The sequence below is a fragment of the Drosophila erecta genome, unplaced genomic scaffold (genome assembly GCF_003286155.1).
Source record: "Drosophila erecta strain 14021-0224.00,06,07 unplaced genomic scaffold, DereRS2 tig00000055-arrow-pilon, whole genome shotgun sequence".
In the NCBI taxonomy this organism is placed as follows: Eukaryota; Metazoa; Arthropoda; class Insecta; order Diptera; family Drosophilidae; genus Drosophila; species Drosophila erecta.
Window position 1 is genome coordinate 17,188,039 of NW_020825200.1, and position 21,404 is coordinate 17,209,442.

The 21,404-nt window shown below is 41.9% G+C and overlaps 1 protein-coding gene across 1 annotated transcript in view; it reads right to left on the reverse strand.

The window, feature by feature from the left end:
• The window catches only part of LOC6541109, an 85,161-nt gene extending 64,373 nt beyond the window's left edge, over window positions 1–20,788 (reverse strand). Inside the window, exon 1 of the mRNA XM_001970179.3 lies at window positions 18,655–20,788. Within this exon, the coding sequence (XP_001970215.2) occupies window positions 18,655–19,656 (1,002 nt within the window). The 5' untranslated portion in view covers window positions 19,657–20,788. The remainder of the gene's footprint in view (window positions 1–18,654) is intronic.
• Between the last annotated feature and the right edge of the window lie 616 nt (window positions 20,789–21,404).

Sequence of the window (21,404 nt, forward strand, 5' to 3'; positions counted from 1 at the left end):
AATGATTGATAATCTAGTGCCTACGATGTGGAGAGGTAATGATCAATTGCCCGTATCGAATTTTGTGGGTCTCAACTTGTTATAAACAAGTTTGTAATGAAAGAGTTTTAGGATAAGAAAGAACATTTCATTTGAAATGCCATTAAAATAAGAAATTTATCAAATTAGATACGTTTCTTACAATTAATTAGAAATTTGTGTGTGTATGGGAAACTTTAGTGAAATGCGCTTGACTAATTTTTTAATTTATGCACCTCTTAACACATATAAAATTAATTACACGGCATCCTAAATGAAATGGGATAAGAACGGTATCAATATACTTAACAACACCTCTTTAAACGTAATTGAGAACTTGAAGTAAGTGCTACAAGCTAATAGCCGGTATACTTTTCTCTACTTTCAAGTCCCGATTCCCTCGCATTCCACCAATTTGATCTGCACAGAATCAAGCGAAAACTGATTATAAAGAGCATAAACAGAGTGAGTTTTCTTGAATACTATGGGCTGCTTAGTTGTCAGAACTTGATTGATGAAGAACTGAACTTGAAACTGCTGCTAGTTGTTGTTGCAGAAGGAAATCAATGAGACAATCAGACAACGAGTCAAGTCGAATCGCATCGCATCGCATCGGATCAGATTGAACTGAACTGAATCGAAAGAAATCGCGAATGGAACTGTAGATTAGATGGATGTGATTGTGATTGTGCGACTTGAAGGCCATTTCAAATGGTCTGAGGGGCTGACTAACTGACTAACTGACTAGCTGACTAGCTGACTGACTGAACGAATGAATGACTCGGACTTTGTCTATACGTCTTGGCAGCTGCCGCCAGTCGACTCGGAATTGTAACGCTAATTTCGTATCTGTATCTTTGTATCTCTATTCTGTATCGCCTTGTCGCGGCTTTGATTTGTTAATTGCATTTGTTCTTGCCGTGATTGACACTTTCAATTGTAATTCGCAATTTTCAAATGCAAAATATTTTAATTAACTCAGTGTGCAAGGCGCATAGCATTTTCCGGAAATCCAAATCAGTGTCAGACGATGTCCAAAGTTTGGGATATAGTTTTGAATACGTTTGTTTGATCAATTTGGCAAGTTGCGTTGCCATTCCCGAATTTTAGCATGACATGCATAATGAAAATAGAAAATATTGCACTGGCAGAACTGATAGGTGAAATGTTTGTCATTTTAAATGCCAGCTAGATTAAAATTCCCAAAATATGCGATGAGTCACAAAATAAACAAAATGATTAACTACATTACCAAAAGAAATGTTTACTTTTAATGTTGATAAGCCCTAGTACTTCCCCAGCATCGGTTAGCTATCCATATGTTTCATATTCATTTCGCTCAGTGCACCAGTTCGCAATCCGCTGACGGACTCCAAACTCCGCGTCACCTTCTTCTGTTGATGTATGCAAAACTTCAACGCTCCGCCGCGGCCAATGACCAGACAATGACCCACCAGCGAACACCATTAGCATTATCATCGTTCAGGCTCCGGCTCCGAGTCGGACTCGAGTCTCAAGCCCAGACCCAACCACCACGGCAATACCCAATACCCACTCCCATATCCATATCTATATATCCAGCCGAGCACAGACGACGGCTTCGACGACAAACGACAAGCGACATACGACAAACGACGACGGCGGCAGACGGCGACAAGCGGCAATAAAAATTATTAACATTTAAGCGCAGCTTTGGCGACCGACCACAAACTACGTTGGCGGTCGGAGGGGGCGGAGTGCGGTTCGAGTGGGTTCGGTGGGTCGGCACTGAGACCCAGACCGTCAAACACCCGCTTGACCAAATATCACAAGCCCCCAGCGCTGCACAGTGGATAAAGCTCTTGCTAAAATGTGGAACACTTCAGTCAGATAGCTAACAAATTTATAGAACACAGCATTGGGTTTACATTCTGAATAAACGCTAAGGGTATTCATAATCAAATACGATAAATGTGGTAGGTTTCCTAATTTCTACAATTACAAAACGTTCTAAAGGGCACAACTTTACTAGCACTATTCATCTGCACTAAATGTATGTGTATGGGGCTTTAGTTGGCTAATTTCGAAACTTTATTTAAAATCTGTTTTCAGTTTGCGCCCAGTGTGGCAGCGCACGAATCATCATCATTCACGGCGTCATCATCATCAACACTTTGGGGCACTTTGAGACACATGTGCCTAGCCGGCGGTCGAATTACGCACACATGGATGGGGCAGCACACAGATACTCGGGCGCACACAACGGCACAAACATTTGGGTTACTAAAACACTGAAAAGCGACCAAAACGAAATAGCCAAAAAGCGGAACTTGTAATTTCATTTCGTGTATTTCACGTTTAGCGAGGTGTTGCTCCGGTCGCTCTTAGTGTTGTTGCTGCCGCACTTGTTGCTGTTGCTGTTGCTGTTGCTGTCCGAGCTGCGATACTTAATGAGCTGGCGGCAGCTCTTTTCCCGAGCTTGTCTCACGGCCCAATTGCAAACTAATTGCGAACGCGCCTCGAATGGACATGGAAAACGCTCTTGCAGCCTGACATCCGAGAGATGCACTTGAGCGCAGATAATGGCACACGACAGAGAAATTGGGGAGAGGGTTTGGGCGAAACTACACCAGAAAAATATAATAGTGCTAAGATCAGTAGTACTAAATACCTAGAAATGTTTGCGGCACTGCCTCGAATGGACCTTTGACTAATTCGTATATCTTAGTAATCCGGCAGCTATCGAAAATTTGAAATTTGTGTTCATTTTGAATTTTTGTTAGCTGTCAGATCAATATGATAAATATATCTGAACATTAATCGTTTGTGATTCACATTTACCACTAGGCTCAACCTTTGCTATGTTTATGCTATGTTTGAAATATTATTTTAGTAAACATAATACAAAAAAACGTGTTTTAAACAGATCTCTGTCGATGCCGAACTCATTTCTTGCCATGCACCAACTGGCAACATCAATCTGGGCAAGATGTTGCCACATTAAATTAAAATATTCAAATGCAAGCAGCCAAGAAGCTGGGAGTGGGAAATGTTAGGCCTAATCCAAGGCATTTATCTTGTCCCCGGCAATGTCAACATAACAATTTCTGCTTATCTAATTGCAACATTTTGCCAGGGGTCCGGCAAACAGGTGTTTGTGGCAGGTGAAGTCTCCTTTAGCTCTCGCCTTCTTGCATCTTGCATCGTGCTTCCAGCTTTTAACTTCAAACTGCTATCTTCCACTGGCCGTGGTCGCCTTAATTTGACTAGACTTACGCATTTAGAACCGGAAATGTACCAGCCGAGTGTCATTTTGTGCAAATCACACACAAAAGACGACAGCCAAAGGCCCCCAATGGAACGACTATCTCCGACTGGCCCGTTGGTTCTCCGCAGAAGGGGCATATAAATCCGCACACGATGTGGCATAGATGAATGACTCCTGTTGCTCCACCACTTGTGTGTATGTACTGAGTGTATATGCATGTGTTTGTACGTACCTGCAACGAGAATAAAGAAGAGGCGAGAATTATACAGGTGATTTAGAGTAATGTTGTATTCTGGGCTATGTGTGCGGAGTAACAAGTGAATAACAATTAACATTATAATGTCTGCCGTAGCTGGCTCAAATTATGGTGCCGGACCTTTGTTGCACAGTGTGTTTTGCACTGGCGAACTTTGTTTATGGTCTCGGTGAAATGGGAAACTAACGGAGCTTTGGGTCGTTATTTCTTTCGCAGATCTTGAGAAACTAGAAGAAAGGTCCTACAAAAACTAATGCCTCAAAAGTATGTACATGAACTTTTATTTTTAATATGACAATTCATTTAGAATATTATTGGCGCATATTTTTAGTGAAAAGTGCATTTCTTGTTTGCTATCTTGCTGCATTTTCATCTCTCCCTCAGTGAACTAGTTGATCTTTGACCTCCGGAGCACACTCCACCGCCCAACCGCCCAGAAGTAGACACGCATAATTAGTTTTTAATGCTTTCGCTGTCGCCGACCGTCATAATTCGCCCCATTTAAGTTTCAATCCCCCGAAATCCCCCTCGGAAATCCCCATATGGCATATGGCCTGTTGAAAACCGAAATATGCTGGGGGAGTTCTGCTGAAAGTGATGACTTTTGGCGTTGACCTCAACGAGCAGTCGGCGTTTCTTAATAAGCTGGCCCATGAACTATGGATTAAAGTGCTTCCCTAAAACGCAAAAACAAGCCAAAACAGCGCGTATAATGAGTATTAGCTGTTGAAGTAGCACAAAAATATTCTTATCATAGGAAAAAAGCAAATACGAGTCAAACTCGCTTTAGTAGATATAACAGTAGAATTTGTTATCACACTGAAAACGAATTGTACATTTTCAGCTGGCGACAGAAGACGAAGTCCAGACAAAACTTACTAAAAACACTAAAAAACAAAAAGCAAATCATAATATAAATACAAAACAAATAAAAGGCAGAACTTGGCAGATAAGCAAGCAGCAAATGCAATGGAAAAGCAAGAAGCACAGAAGTAAAGAAATTATTGCCAAGCAAATAAAACAAGTGAGCAACAAATAAACTTAAAGAGAGCCCAGACCTGGGGCAAATAATTAAAAGCGGCACACATGTGTACTATATATATATAGATATATATATTGTCATATGTATAGTCATATACCTATTTAAATATTCGTTTTAATCAAGAATCAACAGCAACGTAACTAAGGCAATGGAGTGTGTGCAAAGTGAGAGAGACGGATAGCAAGTGCTAATCAAATAAAGCTAAAGCAATGACAGTATAAAAATGTATAATAAAATGTATGAAAATTATTGGCGCTTGGCCAATTGTCAACAGCAATAAAAACAACAAAGTCGACGAGCAGTCGTTAAGAATTGAATTGAATGGGAAACGAAGCAAAGCGAAAAATGTAAAGCAAATGCAGAATTGCAATTACCTTTAAAGGGTATATATAGAACGGTTAGAAGCTTTTTATTATTACAATTACAATTACAAACAGTTGTATTAAAACTATACCAAATAAACAAAAAATTATGACAGTGTCTGATTGAGCAGACAGGGGGATCAAATTGGGGCTGGAAAGAGAAGCGCAACCAATGCTTTAATTAAAATTGTCTTAATTTATAATTTATGTTGGCGGCATTAATTCGCAGGCGTCGTCGCCGAAGTCTCGACGCTATATCTAGACTATTCAGAGTCGGCCCAAGAATCTCACAGATACAAACGCAGACACATACTGAGATACAGATAAACGTTTATCTGCGCCGCAAATGTTTTTGCATTTGTGTTGAATTTCGGTTTTTTTTTTCTTTTTTTTTTTAACGGAGCACATGAGTAAATACAATCTCAAAACATAAAAGATTATTGAAATAGAAAACATATAAATTTGGAATTTATGAGTTGGGAATTTTATGAGGTGTCAGATGGTGTTGTGTAATGCACTGCTTGCTTTTTAAATATCCGATGAACACATTGCAATTATTAAGTGAAATGTTCAAAATATTGTGTGGCAAAAACAAAATGTTCCAAAGTCGTACGAGAAAAAATCAGAAAACTGCACTCCAGAAAAGTGAATTCGCTTTGATTTTTGTGTCTCCTTTGACTTGGACCTGGCATCACATAACCTCAAGCATTAAAAGAGGGATTTTCAGAGTGCGTTGTACTGATGACGACAAAAAAGCTCAGGGAGGGGGGCACAGGGCGCAGAAGGGTGGAAAGGCAGTGGGGGACCCAAACGCATTGTCATTGAAAGGAACTTGAGAACAACAATGCGAAGGAGCAGCAACAAAAGGCCAGGGGCAGCGACCGCATGGCTTGGAAAACGAGTTCAACAGCGAGCCAGGAAAAGGAGCGCCGAGGATACAGAGGAGCAGGGGGCAGAGGAGGAGCCGAGGTAGGGGCGCAGAGCGAGACGGAACTGAACTGAACAACGACAATGGTGACGATGTCCTGCATTGGTAATGTCTTTAACCTTTCAAGGATATTTCAGCCAGTGCTCTGGGACGCACCCCCTTAGCGTTTTCTGCTATACTTAGATATCGAACCAGATTGGCTTAAATAACCCAACTGGGGAACCCCTGGCCCCAGAAGGGGGGATGGAGGGATGTGTGCGGTTAGGAAAAGCAGTAGCTATTTACAGATCTTATGACGATAGCAGCCACCAGCCGTAGGGGAAATCTAATAAATTAGAAGAGATAGGGGTCGGACAAGAAAAGTTGATGAACTCTGAAGGCAGAGGGAAGCACATATAGGGTTGGGGTGGAAATAAGGTTGGGGCTACGCATTTTTCTAGTTCCTAAAAGTACAGTGGGTCCTAGAAAATAAGGCACCTTACATGCAAATGATACTTTGGTTTCTAAATTCTAACTCATTGATTTTCAGCCAAAAATAAAACGATTATTATTAAAATTTTATTTATTTTTTTTAATAAATGCAATAAATGTTCCCAATGTCTTACATCAAAGAGCGCAGTGCAATGAAATTCAGTTTATAGAAGTTGGACTGTAAAGTTTTCTCCCCTTCGCAGAGCTTTGGTCTATTAGAAAATGATATAATGGCAGCTTAAGTACACAAACGCGCACTTAGAACTTTTCCATAACAACCCCTCCGCAATATATTCCAATCTGTACCATATAGAACACCGTATGACCCAAGGTGTTGCTTTGTCTTTCGGCCCTTACGCACTTTGTTTGTCGAGCAACGCAATTTACTTTTGTCTTCCTCCTTGGGGTTGGCTTTTGTGGTTAAAAACACGCTTAGGGTTGTTTTGCGCTGCTATCTGAGATGGAGAATCTTTTCAATTCATCTGCAAACTAGCAGCCATCAGCAGCATTACAGTATTAGGTTTTGATCTTTCAGATCTTTACAGAGACGATTAAGCACGGGATAACATCGCGTATACGCAATGTGGCATGAGGTATAAGGACGTGGAACTAATGCTCTGCACATTAATATATTTATATACATCAGCAGCAAATAGAAGAAATATTTTCAGGGCATAAATTTGATTTATTTTCCCTTGTGTATTTTTAAACGGCCACAAAGACGGCAACATCGGCTAATTGTCGCTGACAAGACAAGCAAAACACCAAAGGAAACAGGATGTATGTATGTTATACACATGGAAACTTGAGTACTTTTGACCCAGAGATGCCCTAGATTCAAATTAATACCTAAAGAAACGGAAGTTCAAAAATTTTCAAAAACTAAAAACCGATTATATGCAATTGTGAAATTCTCAAAAGCTCAAGTTTTTAATTTTTTTTCAATTGTGAAACATTCTGGTTGATAAAACTAATACTGTCCCCAAATACCATTGGTATAAAGCGGTTTCCTGGACCGGCAGCAACAAGTAAAAATTGCCATAAATAACGAAATATTCAAGTTGTTTGCACTTTGCGGGCGAATACTTTTTATGAATTTCGGAAAAAGCTAAAACTAATTTTTCGAAATTCCCCGCTGTGTTGGCAGTCAAATTTGTTTGTCTCCTGTCGTCGACGACGGCCACGCCCACCGCATTTCCACAGTCTGAATGAAGAATTCTTTTCGACGAATTTCTGAAGAAATTCGCATGAGCTGTGAACTGATTTCAATTGGATCTCATCTAAGAGTTGGGCTATATGTTTTTCGGTGGCAAGGTGACTGACTCATCCGTCCTCAGCCGTCCCAGCGAGAACTCTTATGAATGACAACAATGCGAGGCGTAATTAACTTGAAAATACGAATGGCCAAAGAACGAAAAACAAAACCGATGGAAAATCGCTTGGCCATGGTCTGGTGTGCTCTGCTGCGGTCTGCTGTCGTCCGTTTTCCCCAACTCGTTCGGTTCACCCTCTCCTTGGCCAACATTTTCCCCAACCACCATCCACAACTCGGCCGACTCGTGGCTCGTTGTTAGTGGGTCAAATGCGTTGAGTTTCGAGTCAACCTTAGAGTGCATGGCAAGAACCACTTAAAATATTTAGCCAAAATTCGCCAGCCCTCCCTTCTCCCCTTCTCCCCTGCTGCCCGGCCCCCTCCCTTTCTTCTGTTTGGCCGGAAAAATGTTTGGCTAGGAATTGCATAACTCGAGCTGGACACTCGGAGAAAGAAGAGTGAACTAATATTTTCTAGTATGTATATCGAATATTTTTCAGAACTGAAAGAAAATTAATTAACGTTTACCTCTGAAAATATCAAATTACTAGAGATCAATTTATATCAATTTAGAAAGTGTTTAGCTTAGAATTTAGGGTTGGCACTTCCGGTTTCTCTGAGTGCAGACACAAATGGCTCGGCGGCAGACGGCGAAGACATTGCCAGACTACAACAACAACAATGGCAACTGCGACGACAGCAACGCACATCAAACAGCTGCAGTATTTTCAAAGCGGAGGGGGTGGGAGGGGCCAAAGGGGCTGCGAAGGCGGCAACTGAAACGAGCCAGCAAGTCAGACAATTTCCATGCTGCCTTTTTAAGGTCATGGCTCTGCTGCAGCGGCAATTGGCATAATTGAGGCGCAAAGTAGGCGATTGTCGGGGCGTGGCCAGCGGCAATTGGAGGCACTAAAACGGGCAATGCCAACAAGTTGCGACTAGCGACTTGCAACTTGCAACTGCCAACTGCCGAAGTTTAACAAGCACAAGAAAAAATCAACTTGTTGCTGGGGCAGCATTAACGACTTTGAACTGATGAGCAGCAGATGTTGGGCGAAATGTGAATATTAGCCAAAGTATAGGGTATACACATGCTGAAATAGCGGCCATCAGAGGCGGCAATCAAATTTGAGTAGCGGCAACTTAACGCGCAACGCAGCTACATACATTTGGTAAAAAAATCAGTTATCCATCGCCTATTATCTTGCACTGAGTTTCGTATTCATCACTTTGATAGAGATATGTGTGTACATAAATAGCAAATAGAGGGATTTGAAGCAGGAAGTAGCAGGAACAGTAGCCAACATCCATTGCGATTGGCAGGCCGAGTTCACACCTGCGATTTGCGTGACTGCTGTCGATGGGGTCAAAGGTCGGCTCAGAACAGACTGACAAGCCAGCACATGCGAAAACCTGAACGATTGATTCTGTCTTGAGTCGACTCACAATTGTTAATTTATACATGTGCCGGCAGAAGGGTCAGACAACTGCAACTGCAACAGCAACAGCAACTACAACAGCAAACGCAAAAGCAATTAGACGTGCGATGCCCCAGACACAAGCCGGTAACAACAACAACAACAACAATCAGCATTTCAAGCACGGCAGCAGCAGCACGGCAACAACAACAATGGCAACTCGTCAATTGCCTGTCACGTGTAAAAAGTCAATACATTGCACAATGCGGCGTCAAGTGCGCAAAGAAGAGGAAGAAGCCGACAGTAGGCGACAGTGGAAGGTGGGAGGTGGGAGGTGAGGGGCTGGGCTCCGCTTGTGCAGACGGGGGAAGTGTGGGGGTAGGGCGGGGGGCAGCGGAAAGTGTAGGGTGAGGGCTCAATAAAGAGGTCGCTTGCTTGGCTTGCGCTGTCTCAACATTTCCGTAAACAGCGGTGCACTCAAAAAAAAACTCACCTCGAAACCCATAAGAAATTTGCCACAAGGCAAAAAAAAGTGCATTTGCTGAACTTAATATTTCATACAGAACTCACAATAGAACGGACTACTTTTATATGTTGCATGTCTTAGAAAATTTGTTAAGCCGACTGCATTAGTATCTCAACACGAAAATGAATAAGCAAATTATATTGCGAAATAAACTGAGGGTTCTCAGTTTTAATTTCAATTTATTAAGATAATTTATTAAGATGCTAGCTGCAATTACCTGTCGTGTTACCGCAAACATGAGTATTATGTTATATGCAAATTTATTGAATATTTTGTTTCGAGTGGCCCGAAGAGCTAATAAAAACGCTCGCGAAAGTGTGGAAGAAAGGGCGGTGGGAGTGCGGCAAACGTTTCATTAATTACAGCTAGGAAAAAAACCAACCCCTGTGCTCATCACCAGCAGAAGCAACAAACTCGCCGGCAACACAATGTCGTCCCTTGTGCACGTTACGTTATAATTACGTGAACCAGCCATGAATCTGGATACCCCCCAGGAAACCCCCCAGGAAAACCCCTTCGCCTGCATTTTCAGCCCACTTTGGGTGTCGTCTTCGTCGCCGCGTCAGCTTCTAATATTTCATTAGGCGGCGAAGAGAGTGTCTCGACATCACAAGTCGCCAGTCGCGTGCCCGTTCCAAAAGACCTCCCTGGTTCGGAACCTATCCGAAAGAGATGGGGATATGATCGGAGAGAGAGACGGCGACACATGCGGCGACAGAGACGGTGACAGGGCCTACAGAGCCTACGTCACTCCCATTCCCATCCTCATCATCAGCTTCACCACAAACTTGGGTTTTGGCTGGCAAGGAGGAAGGGAAGGGGAGGGGGGGGGAGGGAAAAGCGGTTGGGCTGAGAGGGTTCGGGCTCATAGCCACTTTGAGGTTATGTGCACAATTTGCGTGCGCCAATTAAAACAGGAAAAATATGCCCGGCAACAATGGGGAAAGGGGGCGGCGTTTCGAGTGGGAGGCGCAACAATGTACGATTTTTATAGTTCGCTGACTGCAACAACAAACGTTGCAGGTGGGCGAGGCGGGAGGAAGGGACAATGGGGAATGGAGGCCTAAAAGGGGGGCTAACAGCTCACAGACAGCTGACTAATTCGGGCGCAATTAACGAAGATACAATGCCCTGGAAAATTTAATTAAAATGGTAATGGTTCGCTACAAGAAGCACAGAAGTTCAGACGCAATCCACAGAGCATGATCTATCATATGTCTCAATTAATATCTGTTAAAAAAATGCTGAAAAAATTAGTTTTCTTAAAACATCAATTTCTAAAGAAGAGTTAGAATTTACTAAATATCTTATTATTCTTATTTGCTAACACTACAACACTGTAAAATATTACAGGTGGAAAACGCAGATAAATAAGGTAATATTTTGCTAGCAAGCTGATTACACAAATGTGTTATAGTCCCTTTTTATTATCGTTTTATCGGCCGTTTTCAATGTCAATATCAAGCTGCCCGAATCGGACTTTGTGCTTATAAAGTGTATAGCAACGTCATCGCTGTTGTTATTGTAGTTACTTCTGGCGGAGCTGTTGTTGCCATTGTGGTTTGTTGCATTCTGTGGTGAATCGAATCGGACGGGGCAGGAAAACGGTGGGGTGGCGCAAAATGTGGGGGAGGGGCAAAGACAACAGCAACAACATTGCGGCACTCACTATGCAAATGCTTCTGCCAACGTACATACGTGTATTTGCATTGGTGTGACAACAATATCACTTACAACAAGTCGCGGTGCGCGGTGGAAAATCATGGGTGGAAAATCATGGGGTGATGGTGGGTGTTCGGCAGGTAGGGAAAATTGTGCTTGGGGTCCGTTCGTCTAAAGGTTGACGCGCGAAAATTTACGATTGACGTCGACTATACTGCAACAAATATTCCCATTCCAAATCTTAAAGCATGTGCAAAATAATTATTCGGTTACCACATTTCAAATATATGCATAGATGCTAAAAATATACGTAATTAACACACTTATTATTTTATCATAATTTGAACTTGAATTATTCGATTTTTGTACCATCAAATATGGCTTTGTTTTTAATATATTCATCTTTTTAATAAACTAATCGCTATTTGGTTTCGTACGATAGGGCACTGTTCTTGTTTTAGATCGTGCCATAAGTTGATGACTTTATTTTCAGTGCATGGTGGTTATTGCTGGCTGGCGTTGCTTCTATTATTTTTGCTGCTGCCCAATGTTCACTCATGCGCACTTACAAGCCGCCTGCAACAGTGACAGCAACAACAACAACAACAACAACAGAAACAACGACAACATCTGCAACAATTACAACACCACCAGACCCCGCAGCAACACCTACAACAACACTGACATTTAAGCGTCTAGAATTTCTCGAAGCGCTCAACACGAGTAGCCGTTGAAATTCAAAACAGCCAAACCATAAAAAAAGAAAAAATTAAAAAAAAAAAAGCTCGACAATTGTTATAGAATTTTTTGTTGATTCTGTCGTCATCGCACATCGCGTGTGAAAGTTTAGGCAGGGGAAAAGCGGGGATTAAGATGTAAGCCGGCGGAAAACGAGACAGGTAAGGGGGCGGAAAAGCGGGGGGGATTGGGGTTGGGAAATCAAGAGGCTAGATCATGCATCATCATTATCAGACTGCCCCATAAAACGAATGTCAAGTTTTAAATTACAGCAGCCGTCAATCAAAAAATTACAATTGTGGCGATTAAGTTTCCAAGTGGATTGGCATAAACCAATTGGAGGGCAAAAGATATCAAATTAATTATTTGGCCAATCATCAACTGATTTCAATCTCGTTTTTCGCCATGAATATGAAAAACTGACAAGCAATTGTATTTTTGAAAGGGGAATATCACAGCGTGGGAATTAGGTGTTCATTAAAATAGAACATACATTCAATCATGTTGAATTCAGCCATCAAATATTAAATCATCAAATAGCTTATAAATAGTATTCTTAATAAATTAATTCTTAAAAGGATACAAATTAACAAAAAACAGGCAATGGAATTTTTTAACACGCAGTACTCCCGAACATATTTTAATATCTTAAAGACAACATTTTGTATACATCTGTAGAAAGTTGCCATCTTATCGCCCACATGGCACTTGTATTGAAAACATGGCAAACAAATTTATTTTTCTCTTTTTTCAATAGTGTGTCATCTTTGAAATTTGCAAAAATTGTCAAAATAATAACGACCCAACCAGCTACTATTCAGAAAATGTGAATTGGCCTGAGCTGCTCAATTAGCGTTGATTGTTGGTAGAGGAAAGAAATCCGCTTCGCTAGGGGAGACGAATAAAATAGATATGGCAGTGGAAGGGGCAAGAAGACCGTTAAGCAAATAGGAAGGAAGCAAACAAGTTCAAGAGCCAGAACCAAGACCAAGACCAACGAAGTCTACCAAGACTACCAGATACCCCGACCACTTTCCTCTTCCTATTTTTTACAAGCCGAACCAGTGAAGCAAGTCGTCATTGCCAGTCACCAGTGCCAGGTGTAAACTATATAGCCATAGCCCCTCATTTTTATGCACAGAAATCATAACATATGGTAAAGTTTTGTATGAGCGATCTTATATGGAACATATATTAGGATCAGCAGTCTGTTAAATCACGTTCATTCCATTCAGCATGTTTAATATTGTTGCTGTTAGAATTTGTGATTTTTTCCACTTTTGAGTTGAAACCACGAAGATCTTTTTTTAGGTGCATACCCCTCTTCACTTACCACTCTTCGTCGGCTAGTTGCGACGGAAATGCTGGACAAGAGGCCGAGGAAAGATGGGAAATGACACTAGGAAATCGCGGGTAAACAATGCGCCAAACACAAAAACAAAATGCTGCCTGTCCCAAGCCCCAAGATTTCAGATAAGGTTAAGCCGGAGACGGGGAGAAAAAGACGGCGGGTTACCGATTTAATCGCCATGCAAATTTTGTCACGTCTGCCGGAGTATAAGACGCTTAGACGTGGGTTAATGCTGACCCCCGGTCTAGATAACTGGATAATGGAGCAGATGGAACTGCGCCAGGGAATCGGGAAATCAGAGAGAGAGATAGAGAAAGAGAGAGGGAGAGCGGGAAGATTACGAATATATATATTCTGGATCCGGAGGCAAAAACCACCTGATAAGAAAACCCGCCCAGTCAAGGCGACCTCGTTTTGGTTCAAAATTATCAGCTTAGATTGCCGATTCAGTTGCAAATGAAATGATTTTCATGCAGCACAACTGAGCATTACAATAAAAACATTTGCCTAGGAATTAGCATTGCCTATACTAGAACACCAATTAACAATGGGAACGAGATCAGTGCGAGGTCAATGGCTGGCTTACAAAATAACAAGAAAATGCATTAATTTATTAACTGTAAGCAGTATAAGAAGGTAATACTCTTAACTTTTCAGTTATCACTTGCAAAATATATATATTTTTATTTAATTAGGGCTTCATTTAGGGCTATAATAAAAATATATTTTGAGAGGGCTCAAAGTGTAAAACACCGAAAAATATTTGCATGGCAATTTACACCTATTCATCTCGCATTTATTCTTAATTTCTCACCTAATTTGTTGTTGTAGTATGTCCAGCAATCATAGATTGTTTAAACACGTTTTAGCTATTTAAATATTTTCACTCATTTTTGCTCCTTACCCTGGAGCAAAGCGCAAATAAACACGCAAAGCCGCCCAAACAGTAACCAAATCGAACGATCAATTTTAATGTGTGAGCTTTAATTAAAATAAACATGAGAATGATTTTTAAACATTCGCTAAGTGATGGAGGGGTGCTGAAAGTGGGGGGCGCCCAGCGGGCAGAGATCTCGAGACGGGTCTAGAAATCAGGTTGTTGGGTGGAATGGTTAATGGTTAAGGGAGCTCGGCGGAAGGGGACTGGCATCCTAGCCCACCAACGGAACTGCAATAACAAGCAACGACGACGTCAGCCTATTTAGATGTAAGATCAGCGATAGACGACGCATCGGAGACGGTTGCCTATAAGAAAGGAGACTTTAGAGCGGGCAGACACCTGTTCCTGGCAGCCAAACCAACACAACGCAACACAACACAACAACTGCACGTTAAACAACCAAGGCAACAACTTTAGCAGCAGCACTAACAACAACAAGGAGGTAGAGAACGGCGCCGATAAATGTATGCAAAAAAGCAAAAAGATGTACGGAGCAGAGTATACACCTTCTCCACTAACGAATCTCCACTGTCCCTCTCAAACATCCTCCCCTTTTAAAATCGAAACTAGAAGGCCGCACCTCCTGCAAAATGGTAAGATTTTACAGTGGTCTTTAGATATGCATGTATTTAAAATGGTTTAAAATATAATAACCTCGTCAAACAGAAAAGTAAGTGGAATGTATTTTTTACATTACCCTCTTAAAGTTTTACAGAGAATGCTTTCTTAATACTTAGTAGAAAATACATATATTTTTTAAGAGTCCTTTCCCAGCAACCACTGTATTGTTTTTCTGCGCTCGCCTTGTCGTGTGTCTTAAGTTTTTGCTAATAATAATATAGCAAAAAAACAACAACAGAAATAAAGAACGAAAAACAGCAAGAGCACAAGAGATCAACAGAGCGAGCAGCGACCAAGCGAACATCACATGACAAGTTGGGTGGGTTGGGAAAAGTTCGGTCTAAAGACCTGCCCACAGTGCAATCTATTCGCAACAGAGGCGTGCACGAAAGGGGGGTGCTGGGCGGTGGGGCAGGGCTGTCCGGCTGGGGGGCACTAAAAGAGATCGCTCTTTGCTTATCGCGCTTATCAAATCGCCAACTGACAGCTGGCGGGGCAAGGGGGAAGCGGGACGCTGAGACGCAGAGGAGTGGAAAATGTGAAAACCCTGCGGGGTAATATATTGTTCAGGAACTGAGATTGGACAGATCCATCTGGTTAAGTCGCTGCTTTATGCTGCAGTTATTTAAGATGCAATTAGTTGAGATCATCTGATTAGCAGAAGCTTACATGGTTCGTATTAATTTAAAAAAATAAATATCATTTATATTTATAAAAGAATCCAAAGATCTCACGATCAATTACATACACGACACCTAAATTCAGTCCAGATTTTTCCATTTTTCAACGCACATTCCCCACGATTTGTCAATTAGCAGATGACATAAGAGACAAATCCGCTTGGAATTCCAATTTCCAATCGGCTACAAATGAAGTGAATTTTATACCAATTTTATGATGGCCCCACATGGCGTATACGCGATCATAAAATATTTATACGCCTCGTAAAACTGAGGCAGCGACATGTACAATAAACTTAGACCGTTTCTTATCAATACTGAACTCAAATTAATCTTAGCTAGATGATGGAAAAATAAACGCAAGCCCTGACTCGATTTGGTTACTGCAAAAACGTGGTCAACAGCGCAGAAACCTTATCACCAATGTGCCCAAAAAAGCATTGATAAACAATTGATAACCAAAAAATGACTAGGAGCTTTTTCACCCAATTTTGTAATTTCTTTTTGTTGCTGTAGAAACGTGCTGTGCCATGGATTCCGTTTGGCATCATATTCGAACAACCAGAAAAACACGATGAATGACAGCGGGCAACAGAAAAAGTTTAATACGAGAGATTAGCATAAATTTGAAAATTTATGAGCGATAAGCAAGCATCACGAAACCAAAAAAACAAAGCCCAAAAATAACAAAAACAGTTAGGAGCACAAGAAAAAACAAAATAACATAAACCTGTTGGCGCCGCATCAACAAACAAAGCTTGATTTCAAAAGTTAATATTCCAAAAATTTGCGAGTCGCAATTTAAATTCTTGAACTCTAAAGCTAAGTCCAAAATGGGCGAGCAGCGAAAGTCGATAAGTCGATGGATTGGGTTTGGATTATTCATAGATTATTCATTATTTGGAGAATCATAGAAATATGATTTTATAAACATTTCGCTGCGCTTTCTAGGGTGCCGTATTAGGAATCAGCAGCAAACCTTGATTTTGGCAATCTTAAAAGTGCTTATTTCACGTCTTGTCAGTAAAAACTAATCACATTGTACGAAAATATTGATTTTCATAGACGCGTAATGGTGTAATTTTTTATTTTATTTGTTTTGCTTTGTTTTTTTCAACAACAAACACTGTGCGCTGTTCTTTTATAATCCACCCATTGAGTACCGCTTTTTTTGCGCAACAAATATGCCGCAAGCCGTTTGTTTTGTTATTTCTGCGACTTTGACTTCAGTTTCCCACCTACCAATCCCGTTCCCTTGCCCGCTGCCAGGAATCCATGGGCTCCGCTCAGATGCGATCCAATGCGACCGATCCGATTGGATCCCCGACTCTGCCAGACGGAAAACACATCCACATCCCATAACGAGACGAGGGCCCAGACCCAGACCAATACCAAAAGCAATACCAAAAGCAATACCAAAAGCAATACCAACAGCAATACCAACAGCAAAACCAACAGCAAAACCAAAACCAAAGCCAAAACCGAGACCAAAACGAATACCCCGAGCAAAGTACAGAGACTTCGCAGCAGACAATGTTTGCAACCGGTTTGCGATTTATTTTTGTTGCTACCCCCTGCCCCGCCGCTTCCACCCCCCTCTCCTATCAGGCCATCCCGCTCGCACTGGCTCATTATTATTATTTGCTGAATATTTAACATTGAAGCTGGTCGAAGCGGATTTTCATGGCGCACACACACATACACGCACACCAGCTTAAGCTCAGAAAAAAATATAGGAAATTAGCAGAACAGAAGGTTCGGAAGTCCAAAATACTCTTGAGTTCGAAGAAGGACTAACAACATTGGATTTCAAAATGCGAGATACAATTTGGTAGGGTAGAAAGTGAATGAAAACTATTTTAACCCGATTAAATGGATATTTGGTTTTCGGTCACAAATATATACAACTTCTTCTTAATTTATTGGATATTTAAGTAATAACATAATTGTTGATTGTTATGCTATGGTTTTTCTCGCAGTTTAGACACGCTGTAGGACATGGTAACTGATTCCAGGATACCCTACAGGGTACTGGAAAATCGAAAGCCTTTTGGCCGCAGGCTGCAAACAAGGCGCAGACGAGACGGGCGCAAATAAATCGAGCGGAAAGCTAAAAATAAGCTCCATTCCAATTCGCTGGCAGCGCTGCCGCGGCGGCAAACATTCAAAAATGCGGCAGACGCTTTGGCAACCGCAAAATGCAGCGGCAGCTACAACAAGCCATTTAAACAACAACAAACAGATACAAAGAAAAAAAAATAGCCACAAAAACAAAAAACGAGACAAAATTCAGCAGCGGAAAATGTATTATTTATTGTCTCTTTGCGGGGAAATATTTCGCGAACGCTGTTTAAGCATAAAATTAAGTAGTTTAAATAAATAATCACAAAAAATGGCCTAGGCGAAAAAAATGTTTTACACCCCAACCCGGCCACGAAACCAGCGCCATAAATTGCAGCTGCATTGAAATTATAATTATTATGAATTCATTATAAATGGCCAGCGATGAAATTTGTTTTTATATTTATATGCATACATTAAAATATACATTTTTCTCTTCTCTTCTCTCTTTCTTTCACTACTCTGTGCATTTCGCGGGTTTTATGTCTTTTTAACAGCAGCAAACACAAAGTGTCGTTAAAGAAGATCGAATCGAATGTGAATGTGAATGGAAGTCGTCCAAATGGCAGTCCAAATATGGAGCCGCAGTAGCCGGCGCAGAAATTTGTGATATTTGTATCGCATTTGTGGCTGCCGCGTGGGGCGCCCGTTCTTATGCATAATTAAAATTAAGATCAGGGCTGTGTGGATACAACTTGAGCGCATAAAAATGGGGGAGAGCAAGAATAATTGAGCGGACGAAGGGCGGGCAGATTATCGAGTTAATAATAATCGCCTTCGTTCTGGGAAATTGTTGACCTGCCCAACAAGGTGCACATTATGTATCCAATAATAACACTTGTCGATTGAGCTAATTATAAACGCTTGCCGTGGAAGTGGAGGAAAAAAAAAGACGAAATAGTAACTATGTATATTGTTACTTTTGGCGTCATGGAAACAATCTAAAGCTATCGAAACTCACCTTTCTCTTCTTGTGATCCAATTCCCGCTGCGCCTTGTGCATCTCCTTGAGCTCCACCTCCTTCAACTGATCCAGGATGATCTGGTACTTCTCGCGGTTCTCCACATCGAGCGCCACATGGAGATAGTCGTGCCAGTTGCGGGAATCGAAGCCCCAGTGGCAGGTGTGGTTCTCGAACTTGCGATGTACATGACCCACGAATTTCTGGGGCGAGAACCAGCCGTCGCACTCCAGGCACTTGATGCAGGTCGGTTTCTGGTAGGAGTACATGTCCGGAGTGCAGATGCCCTCGCACTTGCCAAAGCACTTGTGATACACGTGGAAGCTGAGAGCTCCCTTGGCCAAGCTCTCGATCGGCACATAGCTGTTCCGGTCCGAACGATGGAGCAGGGCGGCACAGAGGCGCTCCGCATCGGTTCTGGTGATCAGGCCACTGGCCTTGACATCGGATGGCAGGATCTTGGCGGCCTTGAACTCCACCAGCTGATCGTGCGTGCACTGCGAGCAGTAGATGCCCAGTTCATCGAAGATCCGGTTGATCTGCTCCAGCGAGAAGTCGTTGAGGACGTTGTTAAGGAACTGCGGCAGGCACAGTCTCATCTCCCCGCCCACGGAGAAACATCCAATGGTCTTGCCCTCCAGTTTCGTCTCGTACAGTTCCCCACATCCCGCATCCGCCACCGACAAAATCGGCTGGGATAGCTCCCTGGGGGGCGTGGCGGGCGAATATATCTGTGGCGGTGTGCCCCTCGTCGAGCATTCGTGATGATGAAGATCCTGCGGCTCCGGCGAACTGAGTATTTCTTTTTTGATCAGCGCCACAACTGGCGGAGATGCTTGGCACTTGCCGTTGAGGCCAGGACTCTCGCTCCTGCCATTGGTGACTATGTCGAGGACCCCGGCGGCGGTGAGGGCGTGTCCTGGTCCCTGGAGCGATTTCGTGGCACTCGTCTGGTATTTCTTCAAGACGGTGCTGATCATGGGCGTCACGTACTCGTTCATTTTTGGGCAATACTTTAGATAACCAGATTCCGGTCCTACTAGTAATCCATTTTCACCATATGCCGGTTGTGACCCTCTCGATTCTGAACTGGGTTATGCAGATAGTTGCAAAAGGTGTTGCTGTTTATCTGGAGTCTTTATTTAGTTATAGGGTTACGATTGGGATCCATAATATTGATTACTTTAAAGGTTACTTCCACAATCTGTGCGATTCCTTCACTTGCACTTCACTAAACAATTTGGCACATTCGTTGATTGGTTTTTGTTTGATTTTGATTTTGTCAGCTAGTGTAACTAATTTTGTTGCATTTGCATTTCGCCGACGGCATTTCAGCTCGCACACTCGCACACAGGATTCCAATTTCTTTCTTTCACAACTTTTGTCGCGTGTTTCGAATATTTCGATATTATTTCAGTCGTATTTTTAGAAGAAATATATAAATCGGGCCGGCTTTTGTCGGCTGTGTAAAACTAGTGCGCACTTCTCCTATTCCTATTCCTCTGCCCTGCACTTATTAAATTTTCGCCATAAATTAATTCCTCTTCGGCGCAATTTCTTAAGTTGAATTTCTGTATTTCATTTCGTATATCTCAATTTCTGAACTTTTTTATCTTTGCGCTGCACAGACGGCGCACACACACATACACGCACACGGGGACACACGCACACACGCGACGAAGGCCGGCAGACAGAGACGGAAAGGAAAGCACGACCCAGACAGAAAGAGCGGGAGAGGGAGAGAGAGGGAGAACAAAAACAAACGCCGCCTGACAAATTCTTTTATTGTGTCGCTGTTGTTGTTGCTATTGCCGTTGCTGTTGCTGCCGTTGTTGTTGCACTATTTATAAATCTTTTTGCGCTTGCAAATTATTTTTGCACTCGTTATTGAATATTTATTTGTATTACGCCTGGCTGGGCCCCTCTCTTCGCAATATATATATTTCCAATATTTTTTCGCAAGCGTCGCACGTGCGAGCTTTTTCCCCGATATTTATATTCGCCACTCACACACACGCGCACCGAGAGCCACACGTCCGAACGGTTCGAGAGCCGTTAAATTTTCGAACGAAAACTGAGTGTCTGCGGGGTAGAGTGGCCAGTTCTTGCGGCGCCCGTTACGCTGATATTTGTGCTCCCATGTCTTTCTCGCATTTTTCCTTCCCCGCCGCACGGTCACACCAATTCCGCTCTCTGTACCGCTCTCTTAAGTTGTCTCTCTTGCTGCTGTTGCTCCGTTAACAGAAATGTTAAGAAGCAGCGCTTTTCTAACAGAGGCCTCGTACAAAAATATTTAAAAAATAAAATAGCTTATGTTTTTAAGGAAATCAAATTTAAAACAATTACGAATTTAATGGATAAACGATACTGTTTCTATTATTTTAAATAAATGGGTTATCACCTCATTAAAAATAAAAGAAAAGGGAGAGGTGTATTTATCATGAGAAGCTAAATAACAAAATAAGAAATAATTATCCATATTTTCTTATTTTGTTGTGTGTGGCAAATAGTTTATTTTGCATAGTTTAGAAAAGGTTTCCCGCCATTTAAGCGGATAACGTTATCACTTAAGAGATTAGATTTCGGAATAAGACGATTGATTGTCCCGACCAATTTACAATCTTAATCAAAGTTTAATGAAATCAGCAATAGCAAAACTAAAAAATGCCATTTAGTTCGTTTCTAACCGCTGTGCCAAGATGTTGATCAAGTGCACCTATACGTATAGAAAAATGGATTCAAAGACTGC